We start from the raw sequence: 18,773 nt of genomic DNA, 5'->3' as shown, positions 1-18,773 counted from the left end.
ATCTCACACGTTTCTTCCATCTCTTACTCTCTGTTCTAGTAAAATTTAATAACTGTGCCGGTAACAAGGGAGTTCGGTATGAAACCAACAGCCTGGACTTCAAGGTGAGAGCGGATGGGACCATGTATGCTGCCCACCACGTGCAAATGCCCTCAAAGCAGCTGATCCTGATGGTGACCGCGTGGGATCCCCAGATCCTGGGCAGATGGGAGGCAATTGTCAGGTTTCTGGTGACAGAGAAGTCGCAACATAGCGGACACAAGGTAAGAAGCTTTCAAAGCTCTCTTTCTTACTTCATTCTTCCTTTGTCTGTGTTCCCCAAACCTTTAAAAGTTACGTGCGGCATCAGACTGTTCGTGTTGCCTGCTCTGGTGCTTCCTAAGGAAGCGTCCAAGGAGGAGATACCACGAGCAGCATCAAATTTCTTGCAAATGATCCTTGAACCTCTCTGACAGAAATGATTTAAGGTCACCACTGAGGGAAGTGTTCTTTAAGTTTGTACTTTTGTATTTTTAAGTGACAGCTTGGCTCTGTTATATACTGCAGGCTATATACCTTGTGTTTGAATCTCACTGCTAATACTCTCTCTTGTCTTGAAATAAAACCTGCAAATGAAGGGTGCCTCCCTCCCTCTAGAATCAAAAGTCAGCCATCTTCTTGAGAAATACAAGGTTAAGTTCAGATTTCTTTTGTGACAGCGTAGACCTGGAGTCGTGCACTGGCTGCTGCTGCCATGCTGCTAAGACGTCTCCCTGGTTTTCGCAGCGATTCCTTTCTTTCCACAAGCCATCTGCATGGCCCTGCAGCTCCACGGGGGGCTTCCAGAAGGGAGATTTGGGCTTGTTCCCTTCCGATGCAGCAAGGACAAGGGAGCATTGCTGCTGTCTGATAAGGGACATATGCTTACACGCAGCACGGGCCAGTGGGGCAGCAAAGCACAACGTGGCACCGGAGTGGCAAACATCCCCTCTGCCCAATGCCAGCATCTTCCCTTCCCCACAGCTGAAGAGTGCAAGGCCAGCACCGTTCGCTATTTCAGACAGAAGGTTACAGACGCTTTCCTTCTTTTTTAGTTTCATACATGTAGCTGAAAAGCAGGAAGGATCTGTCCCTGCCCGGCAATCTGAGAGCAGTATTGCTTCAGTTAAATACAGTGTTGGGCTGCACAGTGCTATTGTAATTGGGGACCGCTCATGAAAACACTTTTCTTCTGATCGGCTCCTTGAGTAGCTGTCTCTGTCCCACCTCTTCCATATCATCTTTGGCAGCAGGAGTTCACCTTTTCATTTTTTCCTCCTTCCTTTTCAGTGTGAGTCTGGGCTGAAGTTCCTGTACTATACTGAGTAAACGCAGTTATATTGTCTGGTGCTTACTCAAAAAACCCAGTTCTGTGATGGTTGGGCAGTTACATTTAAGCAGGATTTGGCAGGAAATTGGTTGAAGAGCCTGATTCATTGCTGGATCTCGAAGACCTGCAGAGCAAGGATGAAGGTGTGTGTCCTGGGGAACAGTCATGGCTAGTTCAGGGACCAGCAAGGTCACTTGGCCATGGCTGTAGTTTGGATTAACGCACCACAGTAATTGTCAAAATACCAAGACTGGCCTCTTCTCTCCCCTTTTCTGCAGTGCTTGGGCAGAGAGGGGTGGGAAAGGGAAGGAGTGGGAAAAGGAGGAGAGACTTTATGTGCTGTATTGTCAGAATGCCGCCTTGTAAGTCTGTGCTGTTTGGGAGAATGTTTGCCACATTTGAGACAAGAAGGAAAAGACTTGGAGAGACTTAAATCTAGCAGTTGCCCCATGGGCTGACCCCTGAGGTTTTGCATGGCTTAGAGTCGTATAAATACACTTCAGCTGCTCTTCGGTAAGGCTCTGGTTTGTGCAAGATATAATTAAGCCCTGTATGTTATGTCAACTGTATTTGCCATTTTCTAACCAAAGAAATACTGCTTCCTTCCAAAAGTAATTAAATATTGAAGGAACAAAGTAAGATGTCTTATATACTGCTTTAAATTTCTTCTCAGTGTAGCAGAAAGAAAACTGAATAAGCACACATTTCTGTTTTAGTAAAATATTTGGTTGGAAATTCATCTAATGTTAATGTAAGCTGAACTCTGGTTCAAAACAGAGAGAGCTAAGCTTTTTAAAATTCATATCCCTCCTTTTTAAAAGCCTTATTAGTGTGTAGTTTGAGGCTGGAAAAATACGGAAAACAAGACTAATGACAAGGTCATAAGCAGTTTTATTGTGGGTCCCTATAGCAGGCATCCAACTTGTGTTTTATTTAAATGCTTGTGCTTTTTGCAAGCAAAATAATCCTTTGTTTACTAAAGAAATAAGTATGATTATGAGATTATTTTAAAAAATAATAGTGTTTATGCCAAAACCTAACAATATCCAGTTCAATGTTTTTCAGGCCATGACCCTAATATACTACATTTCATGGCTTTTACTAGAAACAGATTTCACATTTGGTTTTGTATAGTATAATACGACTCAGGCAGAACTACATAATTTTTTTAAAGATACTTCAGACTGTTGTGTTATATTCAGGATGTGGAGACGGCAAATACAGGAGAGAAGGGAGGAGGTGACGTGAGGGGGGGAGAGACACCAGCTCTCTGTTCTGGTGCATACATCCATTTCCATTTTACTTTGTAAATTTGTGACTGATTTTGTGAAAATGCTGAACAGTTCCCAGACATTAAAAATAATTGGCATGAAATTTGCCTTAGCGCACCTACTGATCTCTGTTTGCTGGCACCTACAGCACAAACAAGTCCTTCTGCCTTGCTCGCCCATCCTCTGTGTTTCTGTAGGCTTCTCTGTGACTGATGGCCCTCCGCTGGGGCAGCCTCACTGCGTGACGGGAAGCTTGCTGCCCCTCCGAATCACCTCTGAAAGGATAAATCAGAATTTAATTCACAATTATCCGTGGATTAAAGCTTCATGAAAACATGATTAGCCCTCATGAAATGGCCGTTATTAGATATTTGGTTTATAAGGGAGGTTAATACAGAATAAATGTTTGGGATACTGGCTGAGGTCGTGGGCACCAGAAGTGAGGTCCCTGCTCTGCTGCAAATACCTGGTGCATTCTCGGGGAGCAAACCCAGTTTCCTATAGCCTGCCTGCAAAATGGAGGCAGCGGTCTACTTTCCAGGAGGGTGCATAAACCCCTCAATACCTGATCCTTTGGATTTGTGATCCTTTATTATCACAATATATAAGACTGGAAATCTGCGTAATGGGCTGGGAGAGCTTTAGTGGTGGCCAGCATGCTTTCAGGGTGGCAGATTAGTTCAGGATGGCTCCTGTTGGGACAGCTGTCCCCTTGTGTGCTTTCATTGCAAAATCAGAGCTTTTATTGTCTATACCTGCACCTGAGATCCCACAGCTGCGCTGTTACTCTCGGTGCAAGCTGACATTTTAATGGTGAGTGACCCAGTACTATGACAGTTTCCCCTCCTTCATAGTGTTGGCCTTATAAATGTGCTAATTGCTTTAGATGACTGAATAACCTGGGCAAATCTGCAAATTTTCACTAGTAACCACTGTAATGAAAGAATTCTAACTACTAGATTAAAGTTTAATGCTAGTAAGATGAAATGATAGCAAAGAAGGTAAATATTTTTAAGAAGTATTTCATGATACATGAAGCATACATTTTCCCTTCCTCCCCAGCAAACATTTGAACATAAACTTTATTCTGGTTCATACAAGTGATGTTAGTAACTCTAGGAACTTTTTTTTGTTCAGTCTTGCAGGAAACCTGATAGCAATTCAATTAGAAAATGCAAATGAGGTCACATATTTCCCACAGGAGTGCTGAATTACCCCAGAGGAAACGGAGTGATATTCTAGCATAACAATAAATACTTAAGATAAAGTTTCTTGTACTGTTCTTGTCTGGCTGCTTGTTGTTGCAATTGAAAGTATCGGTCAGACCTGTGGGTATAATTTTGGAGGAAGAAGAGAAAGAAAATAAGTTTTTTATGAAATAGTATAAAGTCCTTATAGCTTGTGTCAGCATTTATGAAAGATAAACTTGAGTGGGATAATGCTACAGAAGAAACAAAGTAAAGCCAGGCTTCACTTATCTGGAATTAGCAGTGCAATGTCTCCTTTTCTAAGAGTGCATGCTATTCTTTCTAACAATTGGATATTGACTTAACTAAAAGCCTAAAAATGAAGATTATGTTTGTGAACAGTGACATTGCTGAAGACTTCAGTTTTCAGAGCGTCTTCTGTTTCTTAGTTGCAGAAACTCAAGTCTTCCTAAATATGTGAACAGATACATAGCCATTTGTGCTTCGCTTCCCACACTACTCTCTGTGTCCGTGGAGTCCGAGCTTCTCCTCGTCACTCCTCGCTAATCGATGTCCTCCACTCCCTGTGTTGGCTTGTCCTATCTGAAGTTCTGGCCCACTCTTTCATGTTGATCTTTTCTTTATTTTTTCAGTGCTTATATGTGTCTTAAGCATGCTAAGGCACATCTGGCAAATTTTCTTCTGTATTTGTTTATCTATTTTTCTGTAGTTCTCCCCTCATGAGTTAAAATCAAGATCAGAGAAATACAGCATAGAAAGGAATTCACAGCAAAAGAGCTTGGAGATACAGGATATATTCAATCCATGTAGGATGCCAGTAATCTGCTGCCAGTGACTTATTTTAGAAAAAAGAATATTGTTTTCTTTGAATCATGTTTATGTCAGCCTAAGTTTCTCATTGTCTTAGCTTCTCAAATTCTGAGCATGGAAGTATGTAAATTTTTGCAATGTTAAATCACTGGGAATTGTGCAATTAAAATCTTGCAAATATATGGGTATGCAGCTAGCGTTTAAAACACTGAGAACTACTGTCAGAAATCAATCCTCGCTTTAGCCCAGCTTGTGTTTTATTATGTCTCATCTTATTTTGGGCTTCTTTCATAACCCAGGTATCAGTCCACAGCCATACAATACGAATGTGAAAATTTGATTCTTACAGCCAGAGGTTTTTTTTATTTACAGCCTTTAAATAATAATCTCTGGCATTTTACCTGGCTAAGATTTTAAATTCCAGTACAGCTTTTTATTGCTGATCACAAATACAAAGGTTTCAGGGCAAGGAAAGGCTTATTCAGCACTGATCTTGTTTATGACCTCGGTTATTGTGCTCGCCAGGATGGTCTGCGCGAGGCCTGGGAGCGATGAAGATGTAGCCTTCCCTTGATGGAAGAAAAAGACAGCTTAAGTGGGAGTTGTGCTTCCAGTGCCCCTGGTCTTCCTGTTGCTCTCAAGTGGGTGAGCCTGGAAGACATGGGGAAAAAAGAGCTGCTGTATTTGTTCCCTTTCCTTCCTTCCCCTGCATTGGGATGAGATACTATCTATGGCATCAGGGTGATGGGGTCTGCCCCATCAAACTGTGTTATCCCTAGAGAGGGGCTGAAGAAATGAGACTGTATTTATCATCCTCCCTTTTTCTGGCCAGATTTACGCACATTTTAAGTACTGCGTTGTTACGCTGGCACTGTCCTGTTTGACTACCTCTGGGGGGGATCCAAGGCAGTAACCAAGTCCAGTAAAATGGCAGCCAGCATCATTTTTATTTCTGTATCCTCATCAGTGAAATAAAGTCTTGACTGATCACAGTCAGTGAGGGTAGATACAGAGATTTCTGTTTCCTTTAGGTAACTTGTGAGGCATTGTTTGGGGTTTTAACAAATCAGATCAGTGGAAAAGATGAAAAAGCGGACGACTAATAAATTAATATCATATAATTGTTACCAGTGAGACTGCTCATGTTAACTGTGGCAGTCTAATGAAGATGCGTCAGGTGACCTTGTCTGACCTCATGCTTAAGTGAATTTGAACATTTAGCATTTAATCCTCGCATGAGATGAAAGTCATCTTTGTGAAAACGTGAATTTACTTGGCCTGATTTTCAGGTGTGTTGAATCACACTGCCTTGCACTGAAGCCAAGATGAGATACGACATACAGGTGCTCATTGCCTTGGAAAATCAGCCCACTATGGGAAGTTTCCGAGTGCTGCACTTGCTGCATTTAGTTCTTAAATAGTCAGCATCTTACCAAGGGTCAGGCTCAAAGCTGTACTAGAAAGATCATCCGTAGGTGAAATTCACTCCAGGTCTGTCTTCCTTCAAACAAAAAGAAGTCCTAAGGATTGAAGTGCCTGCACGGAAATAAGTTTTTTCTGATAAAACAAAACCCTTGGACTGCTGCAGACTGCCTGCCTGTGATACGTGCCTTGCCCTTGCAAGATCAAAGCCTTTGACCTCCGGTTTCACGTTCTTTGTTCTTGACTGCTGAAGTCTGACTGCCACTTCCAAAAAATATTTTGCACTGAGTTTCCTAAAAAAAACTTCATCGCTGTGGTAATCCTTTGACAGTTGCTTGTAAACATGAGTTTGAGTAAAGACAAAAATTGCTTCATGCAGGCACATCCATTAAAATAAATGTTTTTTTAGGGGCTGCGACTGTCCACCTCTCTTTTCTTTAGCCCAGCGAGCTGAAACAGCTTGGTAGTTACAAGCTCAGGGTGAAGAAGGGCTTCGGTTCCTCCCAACCTCTGGAGGCCAGGTCCTTGCTCGCTGGACGTGCTTCGTGGTAGCGCAACTGCATCCCGTTCTGCCCCCTCGGCACTGCCGGCCGGAGGAGCGAGGAGAACCAGCCAGGCGTGGGTGTCCAGCGTGGCAGGGTGGGCTGAGTGGGCTGTCATTACCGCCAGTGAGGAGTGGGATTTCAAACGCTGTCTCCGTCCAGCAAAGCATTTAAACACACGCTTAGATTGCATCATGCAAATGGAGATAAACTGAATACGTTCGGTTGTTCAGATTTAAGCATTTGCTTAGGTGCACTCCAGAATTGGGGAATAAAAGAAGAACAGCCTTTTCTGAAGAGCCTCTTGAAATAACCAAAGGATAACTTGAAAGGGCAAACTCGCACGCTAGCACTGGGGAGAAGTACCAGAATGAATTACTTTGCTTTGTGCTAAAGTAGCAGCGGTGCTTGTGATCTCTTAAATCTCTTGTGATCTTTTTACTTGCAAACATCATGAAGAGAAGGAGTATTGTTACATTTAATTCATTATGATTATTTTAATTCATGTATCTTTTGAACCTCGTGGCTTTAGAATAATAAAATTGGATTAAAATTTTTCACAGGCTTGTTAGGGGGTAAATTTGCTCCTGCTTCTTTCTGTGATGAAGAGCAATTGTAGTAGGCGGAGTTCTAGAAGCAAAAGAAATGTGGTTTGGAACAATTTTTCTAATTATTTGTTCGAAGTTTTTTCTGGGTGGAAGAACTCAGCTTGCTAGCCCAGATATTTCATATGTTTTTCTTGACAAGATATGTGCAGAATGAGAGAGGTAAGATGAAGCTGCAGTAGCGGTTTTTACTGTATAGTATATGACAAGATCTACCGCCTTTATTCCTGTCCTGTAGGTATCTGAACAGGTAACAAGTATGTAGTATTCTGTAATTTAATAGCCATGCTCTTGAAAAGTACTTGTAGTTCTGAAGCCATTGTGTATGGCTTCTTCCAATTATGAGAATGACATTAACTTGAAGGTAGAAGTGTCTTTTTGTAAACACTAGAAGGTAGAGTACAACAGTAATTTAGATGTTTCTTAAACAATCCTACCTAAGAAGCTCTGCAAGATTAGATCTTACAAAGGGAATGTGAAAAGGTCAAGTTGATGTGGGGAGCTTTACAAGGAAACAGCCTCATCAGAACTTTTCACATTGGGATAAGATGTTCAAGACTTAAAATGAGAAAGAAAAGTACATCAAGAGCTGTGCTTTGTGGATGATGTCATCTTCTTCTGTTCATTGAAGGCTCTTGCAATATTCAGAGCCTGACAATGACAAGAAGAGTATCACAGGTGCTTGAAATCTGTGGGAACCATAAAAGATTCCGCCAGAGGCAGATGGATTTCTTATGTACCTGCTTTGGTACATGAGTATTCCAGACAATGGAAGAGGAAGAGCATCATTTGAAATCTCGAAAGCAGTGCGCAGTCCAGGAGATGCCTCTAATCATCAGTGCGGTGTGATACCACAGAATAAGTTTCAACACAGCTCTGCCTCTCCACCCCAGCTGAAGCTTCCCTCACCTTAGAGATACCTTTCACATTTCGTGTCTGCTCAGTAATGAATGGGAGTGTGGGTTGCCTGCAGGTGTCCTTATTCTGCTAGTGCAAAAGTAAAGCATACTGAAGTGCTCTGGTGACTTAACAGATTTCAGCTTAAAACTGGTAATTTACCAAATGTTTAGACAAAGAGGAGGCGTGGGTGAGTTCAGGTGATTTCTGAATTTCAGTTAAATCGTACTGGCAAATCAACATCATCTGTTACCTGGGGGTCACCTGGTCAACAGCCACCTGAAATGCCATGTTCTGCAGTCTGCGTCTACAAGGTCCTTATCTGGGCCACTAGCCTTGTTAGGTTTTCTGATCAAAGAGAATAAATTATCTTTATGTTTTTTAAATAAGAGTCTTCTATGGCAACCGTGCGGGTTATGGCCAGAGCTAGTGGGTGTCTCTTTTCTCTGGAGTCCAGACTTAGCTTAGCATTTAATTACAGTTGCCCACTCAGGGCCCTGCTACATCTTTTGTAAAGAAAGGATCTTCTCCTGCCTGACTTAGAAGCCAGAGTGTTGTGTTCTCCCTATTTAAAAATTCCCTGGTTTTACCTGTTACTCTTCTTCAGCTTTTTTGTTGCTCTGCAGCCCTACAACACTAAGGAACATTTTGATTCCTCAGTCACACTGATCATATTTTATTAGTTACATCAGATAAAATTTTCCAAAGCCTGCAAAGCCAGCCAGATACCTAACAACCTTAAATTTGCACGCATGCCTCATTTTTCAGCTATCAGGGAACAGTGCACATACAGGCGGTTGCTCAGCTTTGACACAGACTCCTTGGGAGAGAGGGGCATTTGGCATGGCTGATGCATGTGTGTGCATTTTACGTGGCTCATTCTCCTCCTCTGGGGGCAGTAACTCTGTTAGATTTTAGTCAAACTTTTTCTTCCCTGTCAGCTGATGTGTTCTGGAAGCTCATGCACTTGCCAAATCTGACAATTTTTCTTACTAATTGACTCTAATGTGAACTGCTCTATGCAGCCCCACTGCTAGCTGATAAAAAAAAAAAGTAATGAATTTTTGCTTAACTAGCTGATTTAATTAAAATGTTTTATACTGTAATTGTATGGTTTCTATAAATGGAGAGGTAATTTTGTTTAATGAGTTCCTAACCAAACATAACATTCCTGACTGTATGTAGCCAGATTTGATAAAGGTCACAAACACTGAGATTCCACTGTTTGCTTTTGTAAGTCGTGATGATCAAACAGCTTGATTTGGCACTTGAAATATCATGTCAGGATTGGTTCCCTCTATTCCTGTTTATACCAGAAGTTATTAGTATAGTTTTAGGAGCAGAGGGGGTTCTTCTCTGTATCTGAACACTGTTCATTATCTTTAAAGTGGAAGTCTACTGCCAAAATCACGTCTCATTGTCAATTAGTGGCTTCTCTGCAAACACATTAATTTAATGCCCTTGCTGAAGAACTGTGCACATTGGAACATCTTGCTGCTAAAACACTAGTTTTCAGAGCACTTTGACACAAATCATTCATGAATAGCAATTTATGCCATGATGGTAATGGGACGTGACATGAAGCTATCTTTGATTAAATTTACCACAGCTTACAACTATTAGTAAATAGAGCTAATATAGATAGTCATAACAGATTTCTAGAAGGTGGATAAGGAGAAAAACAGATTAGGGATTCCTTGCCTGTGCAGTTCCTAAAGAATACCTTCACATAGAATGACTGCAGTAAATGGAAGTCTAAAATAAAAAGCCTGATCTTCTTAAAACTATTTTTTTCCTGTCTCCAACTTTGGCGAATTCAGCAATGACCTAAATAAAAAAGAATCAATTACCCTAAAATAAATAAATTTGCTGTTTGTTCTGCAGCCCTTTCATTATACTGTATGAGAACACAAAATGAAATATCTCTCTCTGCTAAAAGATCAAAAACTGGGGAAATGGTGCATTTTGGGAAAAAAGGGCTCATTCGTCCTCCACTGCCATCCCTGATGCCAGCAAAATGTTGTCTCCTTAGAACAGAATTCATGCAAATGTTTATTTTGCAGTGCTCTCATGTTCCCTTTGTTGAAGAACTAAGCTATATTTTCATTGTCTTATTTTCTGTTTGGTAAATATCATTTTCTCCTGTCCTTTCCGCAGCTACCATGGAAACAAGCAAAAATGCTTCAGATTAAATATTTTTAAATAGATTTTTTTTCCTTGGTAGAAAATGGTACCAGTTTTCAAAATGTGTATTGATATAGGAGATGAAGAGAAGTGTTTGAGCAATGGACTAAAGGTGGCTTTGTATCCTGTTGTATTGATAAAAATATATTAAAAACACGTTGCCTCAGTTAAACCCTAGGAGTAACACTAGAAACAGAGCAAGTCAGGTATTATTTCTTTCCTGAAAAATGTCTAGTGCGAAGTGTTAAAGATCCTATGAAAATCATAAGACTGGCATATAAATAAAAGACAGGTTAAATCATAAATAATTTTGATACTTGGGAAATAAAAGCCTTATTACCTCTCCTCCAATTGCAGGTACTTTTTATTCCAAGTGCAAGAATAATATATTTTAGTGCTGAATCTTGAGCATTTCGTTTTGCAGGTTGAGCCCTATAAAATTAATAATCTCCAACAAACATACCCTAAGACACACTGTTATTTATATGCAGAGAATGGTGGCTTATTTACCCAAACATTAGAGTGATCCAAAATGTTCAGCTAAGCAGGAACACAAAATATGATATTATATTATGTAAATGGGTTTGTGATACGCTCTGCTGGATAATAACTTCCAGATGTCTCTGTAGCCAGAGGCTGACGGATATCAAAGGCAGGTTGGCTGGGAGGAGAGACGTGCCAGCTGGCGAGACTGGCTACTGCTAAGTGTAGCGGAAGGTGAAAGCTGGTATTTCTTCACACTCATTGGTTTTATTTGTGGACTGGTGAAAAGTCAGTGGCTCGCAGCCTTCTTTTCACGAGCAGGATAGGGCTCGAGGGGCTATAGGGATCCCACGTGTCCTGTTCTTTCAGCGAATTATTCTTCGACCTCTTTTGTGAGTAGGGGTTGAGTTTAGTCTGAGTCTCCCAACAAATGAAAGGCTGACAAGCCACAGATTAACCACTGGCAGGAGCTTATAGACTACCTAGATGGCTATTCTGACTTATCTTTTATTGCCAGCACTAAATGCAGGCAAGTAATCTCCCTAAGCTCTCAATGCCATGGCGTAAATGGAGTTAGTTGGAGAACCATACAACCTCACCAGTTTGGAGTAAGGTTTCCTAAATCTCTTTGGGTTTAAAGTCTTACAGTCCCTAGGAGTTTAGCTACATGTTCAAGAAAGCTGTACACCTTCTGTGGAGCAACCTTTGAAAAGATAGATCTTTGCACAATCCTTATTGAGACTGTGCCTCCTTCAACCTCGCATTGCTTTTCGAGAGCTTGACCCATCATCTCAGTGAAAGGTTTCTAGTTGATGCAGTATGTTTTTAATTGACTTTGATAGCCCCCAAAAACCCAAAAGAGTGGCAAGGGGAATCGTAGGGTAGATTCTGCCACGCTATACTGCAGTTAATCCTCAGCTCATCAGTGTGAATTACAGGTCAAACTCCGGGAGGATGGTCTCTGAGAGACACCTCCCCTGTCCTACAACCGTTCACCACAAATATTGTAGGTGCACTTTTCAGAGAAAGAAGGATTTTATTAGGAGAAGATGCAATGGCTGCATTATAATTTGCCCACATTGGCGTTGTGCATTCGTATGTCTCAGTTGTGGGCCACAAGCCTGTTGGAAGAGACGCTGGCCAACTCGGAGCAAAGCGTTGATCCCAGGTTTGCAGAATGTAGGCTTTAAATACTACAGCTAGCATAGCATGCTTTGCATCACTTCATTAGCAAGCTCTAAAAAATTCTGCCCTAATATGAACACTAAGGCATTAGATCATACCGAATCCAAATTCATAACAAATTTAGATCCCAGCATGGTCTTTTCTCCTGTTGTTTTTCTTCGTCGCACACTTTGTAATCATTTTTTCTCCTTGAACTTGAAGGTTTTAATCTGGTTTGGTTCAGCTGTATTTCTCTATCTTATCAACGTCCTAAAGTAATAGACAGGCATAATTACTGAGTTATCTGACTATTTTATGTCCTTATTTAAATGTCTGTGTATTGCCAAAGACCATGCTTACATGTTCCACGTTTGGTGTTTGATCCTGTTGTAACAAATTATAAACATCACCAAGTAATTTTCAGAATGGAGAATGGATTTAATTTTCCACTGGGCACGTGTTTTATGGACTGGCTTCTGTGTTTTGCTGCAAACGCCCATCATCCTTTCGGCATACATAAGAGGGTGATGGCACCTCACAAAAGCAACAGGAGGGAAACTACCCTAAAGCAGTAGCACTAGAGGTGCTCGATTTGATTGTGAGGACTATGGACAGATTGTGTTCTGATGACACTACAAAAGGTAGAGGAATATTTTATCTTTTGAAAATGTCTGCCTGAAATTCTCGAAAGCATATGGCCAGTAAGGCCATGAGAGAAAGAGCAGTTGTTCTCTCAGTGAAAACTGTTACTCAGCAAAAACAGAACTGGAAACTGTATTTTATAATTAACTTAATTTGGTGTCACATTCTGCTTTCGAGTTGAACTTTAGATCCTTGCAAACTTGAAAGTACAGGAGAGTTTTCTGGGGCTCACAGTTAGTCGTTGCTGTTATTCCAGAGATGTTCCTGGATGTTTCAGTCAGGGATCTGAATAGTTCTGGCATTTGTACCCACCAGACTTTGTTACTGCATTTGTCTCACAGCTTTTAAACAGCAGAAAACATGTACAACGTATTTAAACAACACCAGAGAAATTAAGGTCATGAGAATGCATTGTCAACAAATGAAGATAAAAAAGAGCTGTTGTTCAAAAAAAAAAAAAAAAATTGTTGTTGCAAGACGCTTTTGAAATTCTACATACCAAATTCAGAGTCATGTTGATGATTTATTCTAATGTAGGAAAACATCATCAAGAGTGACAAGCAAGCTAGTCACTGTCTAGTCACCTGCCAGCAAATATTTCATAAAGACTAAAAAGGCTGGTACTGCCTTGCTGAGCTGACACTAATTATTTCAGTATACATGGAGCTTTGGGATTCGTGTTAATTCTCAAGTCTGTCTTTAGTTCAGACTCATTCCACTGTGTAAACTCAGCAGAGCACAAATTATTTGACCACCCTTTCATAATCTGTCCCTACGCTCCCTTGCCAATTATATAAACTGATCCAAATACCTGCTCTCAAAGGATCGCCATTTGGGAATCTCAAGCCAATTAAAAAAAAAAGGGGGATATCCACTTTTCTGTAGCTCATGTCTGGTAGTCCTATTTCGTGTTGACATTCATTTCTGGGTATCTTCTTTAGATAACATTATTTTCATCAGTGTTCAGAAAAGATACCTTTCTGGTGACAAAACCCTTTTTAGATGAAAAGTCTATCAGCTGTAGCATATTGCATCCCATAGGAAGGATGAGCTCAACAGTACCTACCAATATCCTGAATATCCCGAGAAAGTCTCTCACTGCCACATCATGATTCTGTTTCTTTGGTCATTACACACTTAAGTGAGTATTTTTAGAACAACATCTAAATATTGAACAGTGGTGTAGTGATCTTGCAGCAGCTTAGTGATGACGCTTGTTGAAGGTGTATAAAACAGCATTCAGGCAAACACAAAACAGCAGTCACCTTGGTGGCATGAGTTAGTGAGAGAGGATTTGAGAAAAGTGCCTATGTGTGTGACTGAAAAAGACTGTATTTGTCTGTTCTATGAAAATTCAGCTCTGGAGCTGGCTCATTTTTAAGGTTTGCAGTAAAAATAGCTGCATTTTTGCACAAACGCTTCCAACCATTGCAGCCAGTGGATGTCTGCCCCCCCCAGGTAACACGGATCAGAGCCATGATCAAGCCGTGAGAATGGCCTCCTTGCTGCTATGCCCAGCTCTCGGCATCCAAAAGGTCCACACAGCTTTGGAGCCACCACTCGGTTCCACATACCGTTTAGTTTTCATATATTATATAATTTCGAGGTGACTGCCGGCTTCATTGCACTTCCATATCAAGAATTAAAATGTGCTAGTAGATGGATTTATAAACTATAAACCCCGAAGCAATGATTCCCACTGAAATCAGTGCCCACAGATAACTGCTTGCAAATGTTTGTAGGATGTTTGAGTTTGTACGTTTGGAGTAAGACAAAAAGTGAGCGTGGCTTAAAATTGCAGGAGCCTCAGAGAATACTTTGATGGTTTTTCCTACAGTGTTCTTGGGTTTTGGGGCATTGGTTTTTGGCTGGGGGTTCTTGAGAAAAATAGCTGAAAACTGTAAAATTCAGAGAATAATATCCCCACTGGATCTCATCTCAAGTGAAGAGAATGTGGTTTGCAATCTTTCTGATTTACAAAAATGTAAACATTTTCTGATGGGAGTGCAGGTCACCATATGGTAAAAAAAGCTTGTCTTTGTTAGTTACCTTTTCTGCAGACTTTCCAGAAGTAATGCCTGGAATCCTAGAAGGCCACAGAGTGTTTAAGTATTGGGACTGGCTAATGTCTCAAGAGCCTCTCCAAACCTACATTTCATTGATGCATCATTCTATAAGGCAGAAATTTTCTAATAATGAACCAGACTCTTTAAGTCCAAACCATGGTCCCACCATTTCTATTTTTATGCCACAGCGTTTTAGTGTTTCCAACACCAAAGTGTGCCACAGGTAGAGTTTTGGGGTTGTGTGACAGGGTTTTGGTAGCAGGTAAGGGGCAGCAGGGCCAGATCCTGTGAGAAGCTGCTAGAAGCTTCCACAGCTCCAAGTGGGACCCACCTCTGGCCTAGGCCGAGCCCGTCACCGATGGCGGTAGCGCCTCTGGGAGAACAGATTTAAGAGGAGAAACCTGCAGCAGAGAGGGGAGTGGGATGTGAGAGAAAACCCTCTGCAGATACTGAGGTCAGTGAAGGAGGAGGAGGAGGAGGTGTGCCGGAGGAGGGGATGCCCCCGCAGCCCGTGGTGAGGCGGCAGGCTGTGCCCCCCAGCCCATGGAGGGGAGCGGGGGAGCAGAGGCCCACCTGCAGCCTGGGGAGAGAGGAGCCCACGCCGGAGCAGGGGGATGGATGACCCCCAAGATGGCCGGGACTCCGTGGGAAAGACCATGCTGGAGCAGTCTGTGCCTGAAGGACTGCAGCCCGCGGAAAGGACCCACGCTGGAGCAGTTCATGAGGGACTGCAGCCCGTGGGAAGGACTCACATTGGAGAAGTTCGTGGAGGACTGTCTCCCGTGGGAGGGACCCCACGCTGGAGCAGGGGAAGAGTGAGGAGGAAGGAGCGGCAGAGACAACGTGTGATGAACCCCCATTCCCTCTCCCCCTGCGCCGCTGGGGGGAGGAGGGAGAGAAAATTGGGAGTGGAGTTGAGCTGGGAAGGAGTCGGGGGGAAGATGTTTTAAGATTTGGCTTTACTTCTCATTATCCTGGTTTGATTTCATTGGTAACAAATGAAATTGATTCTGTTTTTTTTCCCCAAGCCGAGTCTGTTTTTTCCCCGTGGCCATAACAGGTGAGTGATCCCTCCCTGTCCTTGTGTCAGCCCAGGAGCTTTTCTTTCTCTTTTCTGCTCCCCATCCCACCGGGGAGGAGGAGTGAGCGAGTGACCTCGTGGTGCTTTGTTGCCAGCTGGGCTTAAACCACAACAGCAGAATCCGTGGTTTAAAAAAAATCACAAAGAAGGACTCGGAGGCACCCAAAATAATGAAAACTGTTTACTGACTGGTATGTGTTACACTTCCCAGGCTGTGTGGGGAGATGCGTATTTGGGATTTGTGTTCAAAACCCCACTCTTATAAAAAGGTCATTCCTCACGAAGCACTAAGAAGCTGAACTAATTCACCTTTGCAGACATGGAGCTGACTCTCCCTCTGGTTGCGGTTTGTTTGGTTTGGCAGGATACGTCTGCAGAACCACAGACTGCAGGTTACTGTAACCCTGCTAATGCCAAGGAGCAGGGTAACTCCGTACTATAAAACTCGACCCATGACATAGGCTGTAAAGGAATTCTCTCCCTTTTTTTGTGTTCTGGTAGGTTACGTTTGTTAGAAATTTGCAGAAACTTCTTTACTCCAATGTGCTGCTAAATCTCCCTGCAGCTGGTATAATGAAGACGATATATTCTGGGAGGCATCTTGATTTGAGAGTGACAGCTCCATATATTTGTGAAAATGAAGTGGTAGCAGAGTTGCCAGTAAAGCATACTGTGTCTTTGTGATGCAGAAATATATCATGTTAATAAACGATAATTTTCACAGTTACATGTGACCATTTGCACGCAGGGAAGCGCCGCTGTTGGGAGAAGTCCTAAGAAGCGAGAAAGAAGCTAAGTGGTTTTGCTTTCTTGTTTCCAAAACAGCCGAAAGGAAGGAAGACCGTGCCCGGAGAACTGGTGCAGCAGCAAAGCGACACGCTGCTCCCATGGCGCCAGCATCAGAGCGCTAATGGCCTGCGGCGGCAAAAGCGAGACTGGGTCATCCCACCAATCAATGTGCCAGAAAACTCCAGAGGACCCTTTCCGCAGCAGCTGGTTCGGGTAAGTTAAAAAAAGAAATAGAAATAATAATAATAATGGTAATCTTGCAGTGGGTCTAGTGAAGCGGTAGGTGTGGTCCAAGCTCATGGCCATGGGAAGTCTGGCTCAAAGTACAGGCTCTCTGCTTTTCCTTCCTCATGCGAGAAAAGTTGCCTTTTACACGCTGCTAAAACGCGTCTTTTCCAAAGCGACTTGCCCCAGTTTTCCCTCCCCCAGCTGAACGGCAGCCTAATCGCCTCCTTCCAGCCAGTCCCTCAAGAGACGCTGGCGTTGCTGCCAAGATGGCACTTTGCCCACGCTCTCATCCAGAAAACGGCTGCAGGTGTAAAGCTGGGCTTGGTGACACCCAGCGACGAGGGGGTGCTGCATCCTTCCCTTCCTTCGCAGAGCCGGAGTACAGATGCGTGGCGGGGCTCAAGGAGGTTGGCTGCCTGCCGCTGCTGCAGATGGATCCCTCATCCTCTGTATGTTGCTAGTTTCTTTCTTTACAAGGTTGATCTCTGAGATCAAGTTTACCCGTGTGGTTTTCTGTGATGATTACTGGATGACAGGAAAAGTAAAAGAAGGGAAAAGGGGCCTCTGACAGACACATTTGGTTGCTCTATTATTGCTGTTGGTAAGCGTTAGCAAAATACAAATACATGTTGCTATTCCTCTTGTGGGTGCTGGTTTCAGGTTTTGGAGCAGTAGAAAGATTAGCTGTAAAAAAAGAATTCCCTGGCAGACTTTTTCAGCTCTTCTTTTGGAAGAAAATGGCGACAATTATAAAATTTCAGAACTTATTTTGAGCAACAGTGGTGTGTCATTGGCATCCCTTCCCAGGAAGTTCACCTAGTCATCTTGAAACAGTGCCTGGATTCAAATGAGTTGTCATCATTACCTGTTTCACACTGATTAGCTGATACTCTTCTGCACAACCCACGTCTCGAGGAAGAAAGGAGCTTGCTGAGTCCTTTAGACGTTCAGGTGAACTTTGAAGTGACTCATGCAATGACTGAAGGTGCATGTTTCCAATTCAACAAGTATTGGGTAGACTTGAATTGTTGGTGTAATTTCTTTGTGCAATTAGGGAAGTACGACAAGGAATAAAAAAGTAGCAGGTGCGAAATATTTTTATGTCTGTCCTGGAAAAACAGGGAGGGAAGCCAAGGAGTCTTTGTATGGTCAGGAGTGCTGGGTATGGAGTGACCCATTAATGTGTAGCCCTGCTAAGTTGAAGAAATGTTTGAAGAGGAGAATAACCTGCTGTGTCAAAAATATCTTCCTAAATCAGATTAATAATTTAGATTAATTCCTGAATTCCTGTGAAAAATAAGCAAAGTACTTGCAAAATGAACTTACGCCCTGTCCCACTCCCTGCTGATTTCTTTTGAGCTTTGACTAGACAGCAAGAGGACTTGATTTATAAGGACTGAAATCTCTGTGGCACTTTTTCCCCCACAGACTGGAGATGAAACAGAAGGACTCAAGAATGCAAAACTCCAGTATTAATGAAAGTGACAAATAATAAATTTTATATAGGTACAGGAGAATTGATATTCATCACTTAAACTACCAGTAACCTTGGAAAGATAACCTAGCTGATGGAAACACAGAGCTCAGCGATATATTCCATTGCAGTTTTTAAATACAGATGCTAGAGGAAATGCTGAAAATGAAGTAAAAAATGGGGTGGGAAAGAAAGAAATGGCTTACAAAGGTCTGCTTTCCTTTTCACCTGACATACAGAAAGTATTGTAATGACAGGGAAGATTGTACAAAGAGTGCAACTTGATTAAGCGTGAGACCCCTGATGTTTCAGGCTTGGGTTGAGTTTCTGCTCTTCTGCAGCATCTGGCCCGTTTGCTGGCCCCTGAATGTGAAGCTTGGGTGATTCCTAGCAGGAGTTACAGCTTCCTCTGTTAGACTTTGCTCTTTAATTATCCAGAATAGGACAAATCAACATCTTCAAAGACCAGCACTATCTGATTATTTCCATCCATATAATCTTCAGATTGCCCCAGAGCATTCTGCTGTCTCCTAGATCTAGGTAACAGTTTTGATCTGAT

At 42.3% G+C, this 18,773-nt stretch overlaps 1 protein-coding gene across 1 annotated transcript in view; it reads left to right on the top strand.

Annotated features, from left to right (window-relative positions):
- Nucleotides 1-18,773, top strand: part of CDH4 (cadherin 4) — a 468,099-nt gene that overhangs the window by 282,239 nt on the left and 167,087 nt on the right. The window contains exons 3-4 of the mRNA XM_069804048.1: nucleotides 40-263; nucleotides 16,549-16,725. Of these exons, the coding sequence (XP_069660149.1) occupies nucleotides 40-263; nucleotides 16,549-16,725 (401 nt within the window). The remainder of the gene's footprint in view (nucleotides 1-39; nucleotides 264-16,548; nucleotides 16,726-18,773) is intronic.

The sequence above is a fragment of the Haliaeetus albicilla genome, chromosome 2, assembly GCF_947461875.1.
Source record: "Haliaeetus albicilla chromosome 2, bHalAlb1.1, whole genome shotgun sequence".
Classification (NCBI taxonomy): Eukaryota; Metazoa; Chordata; class Aves; order Accipitriformes; family Accipitridae; genus Haliaeetus; species Haliaeetus albicilla.
This window is presented reverse-complemented; position numbering and strand designations above follow the sequence as displayed.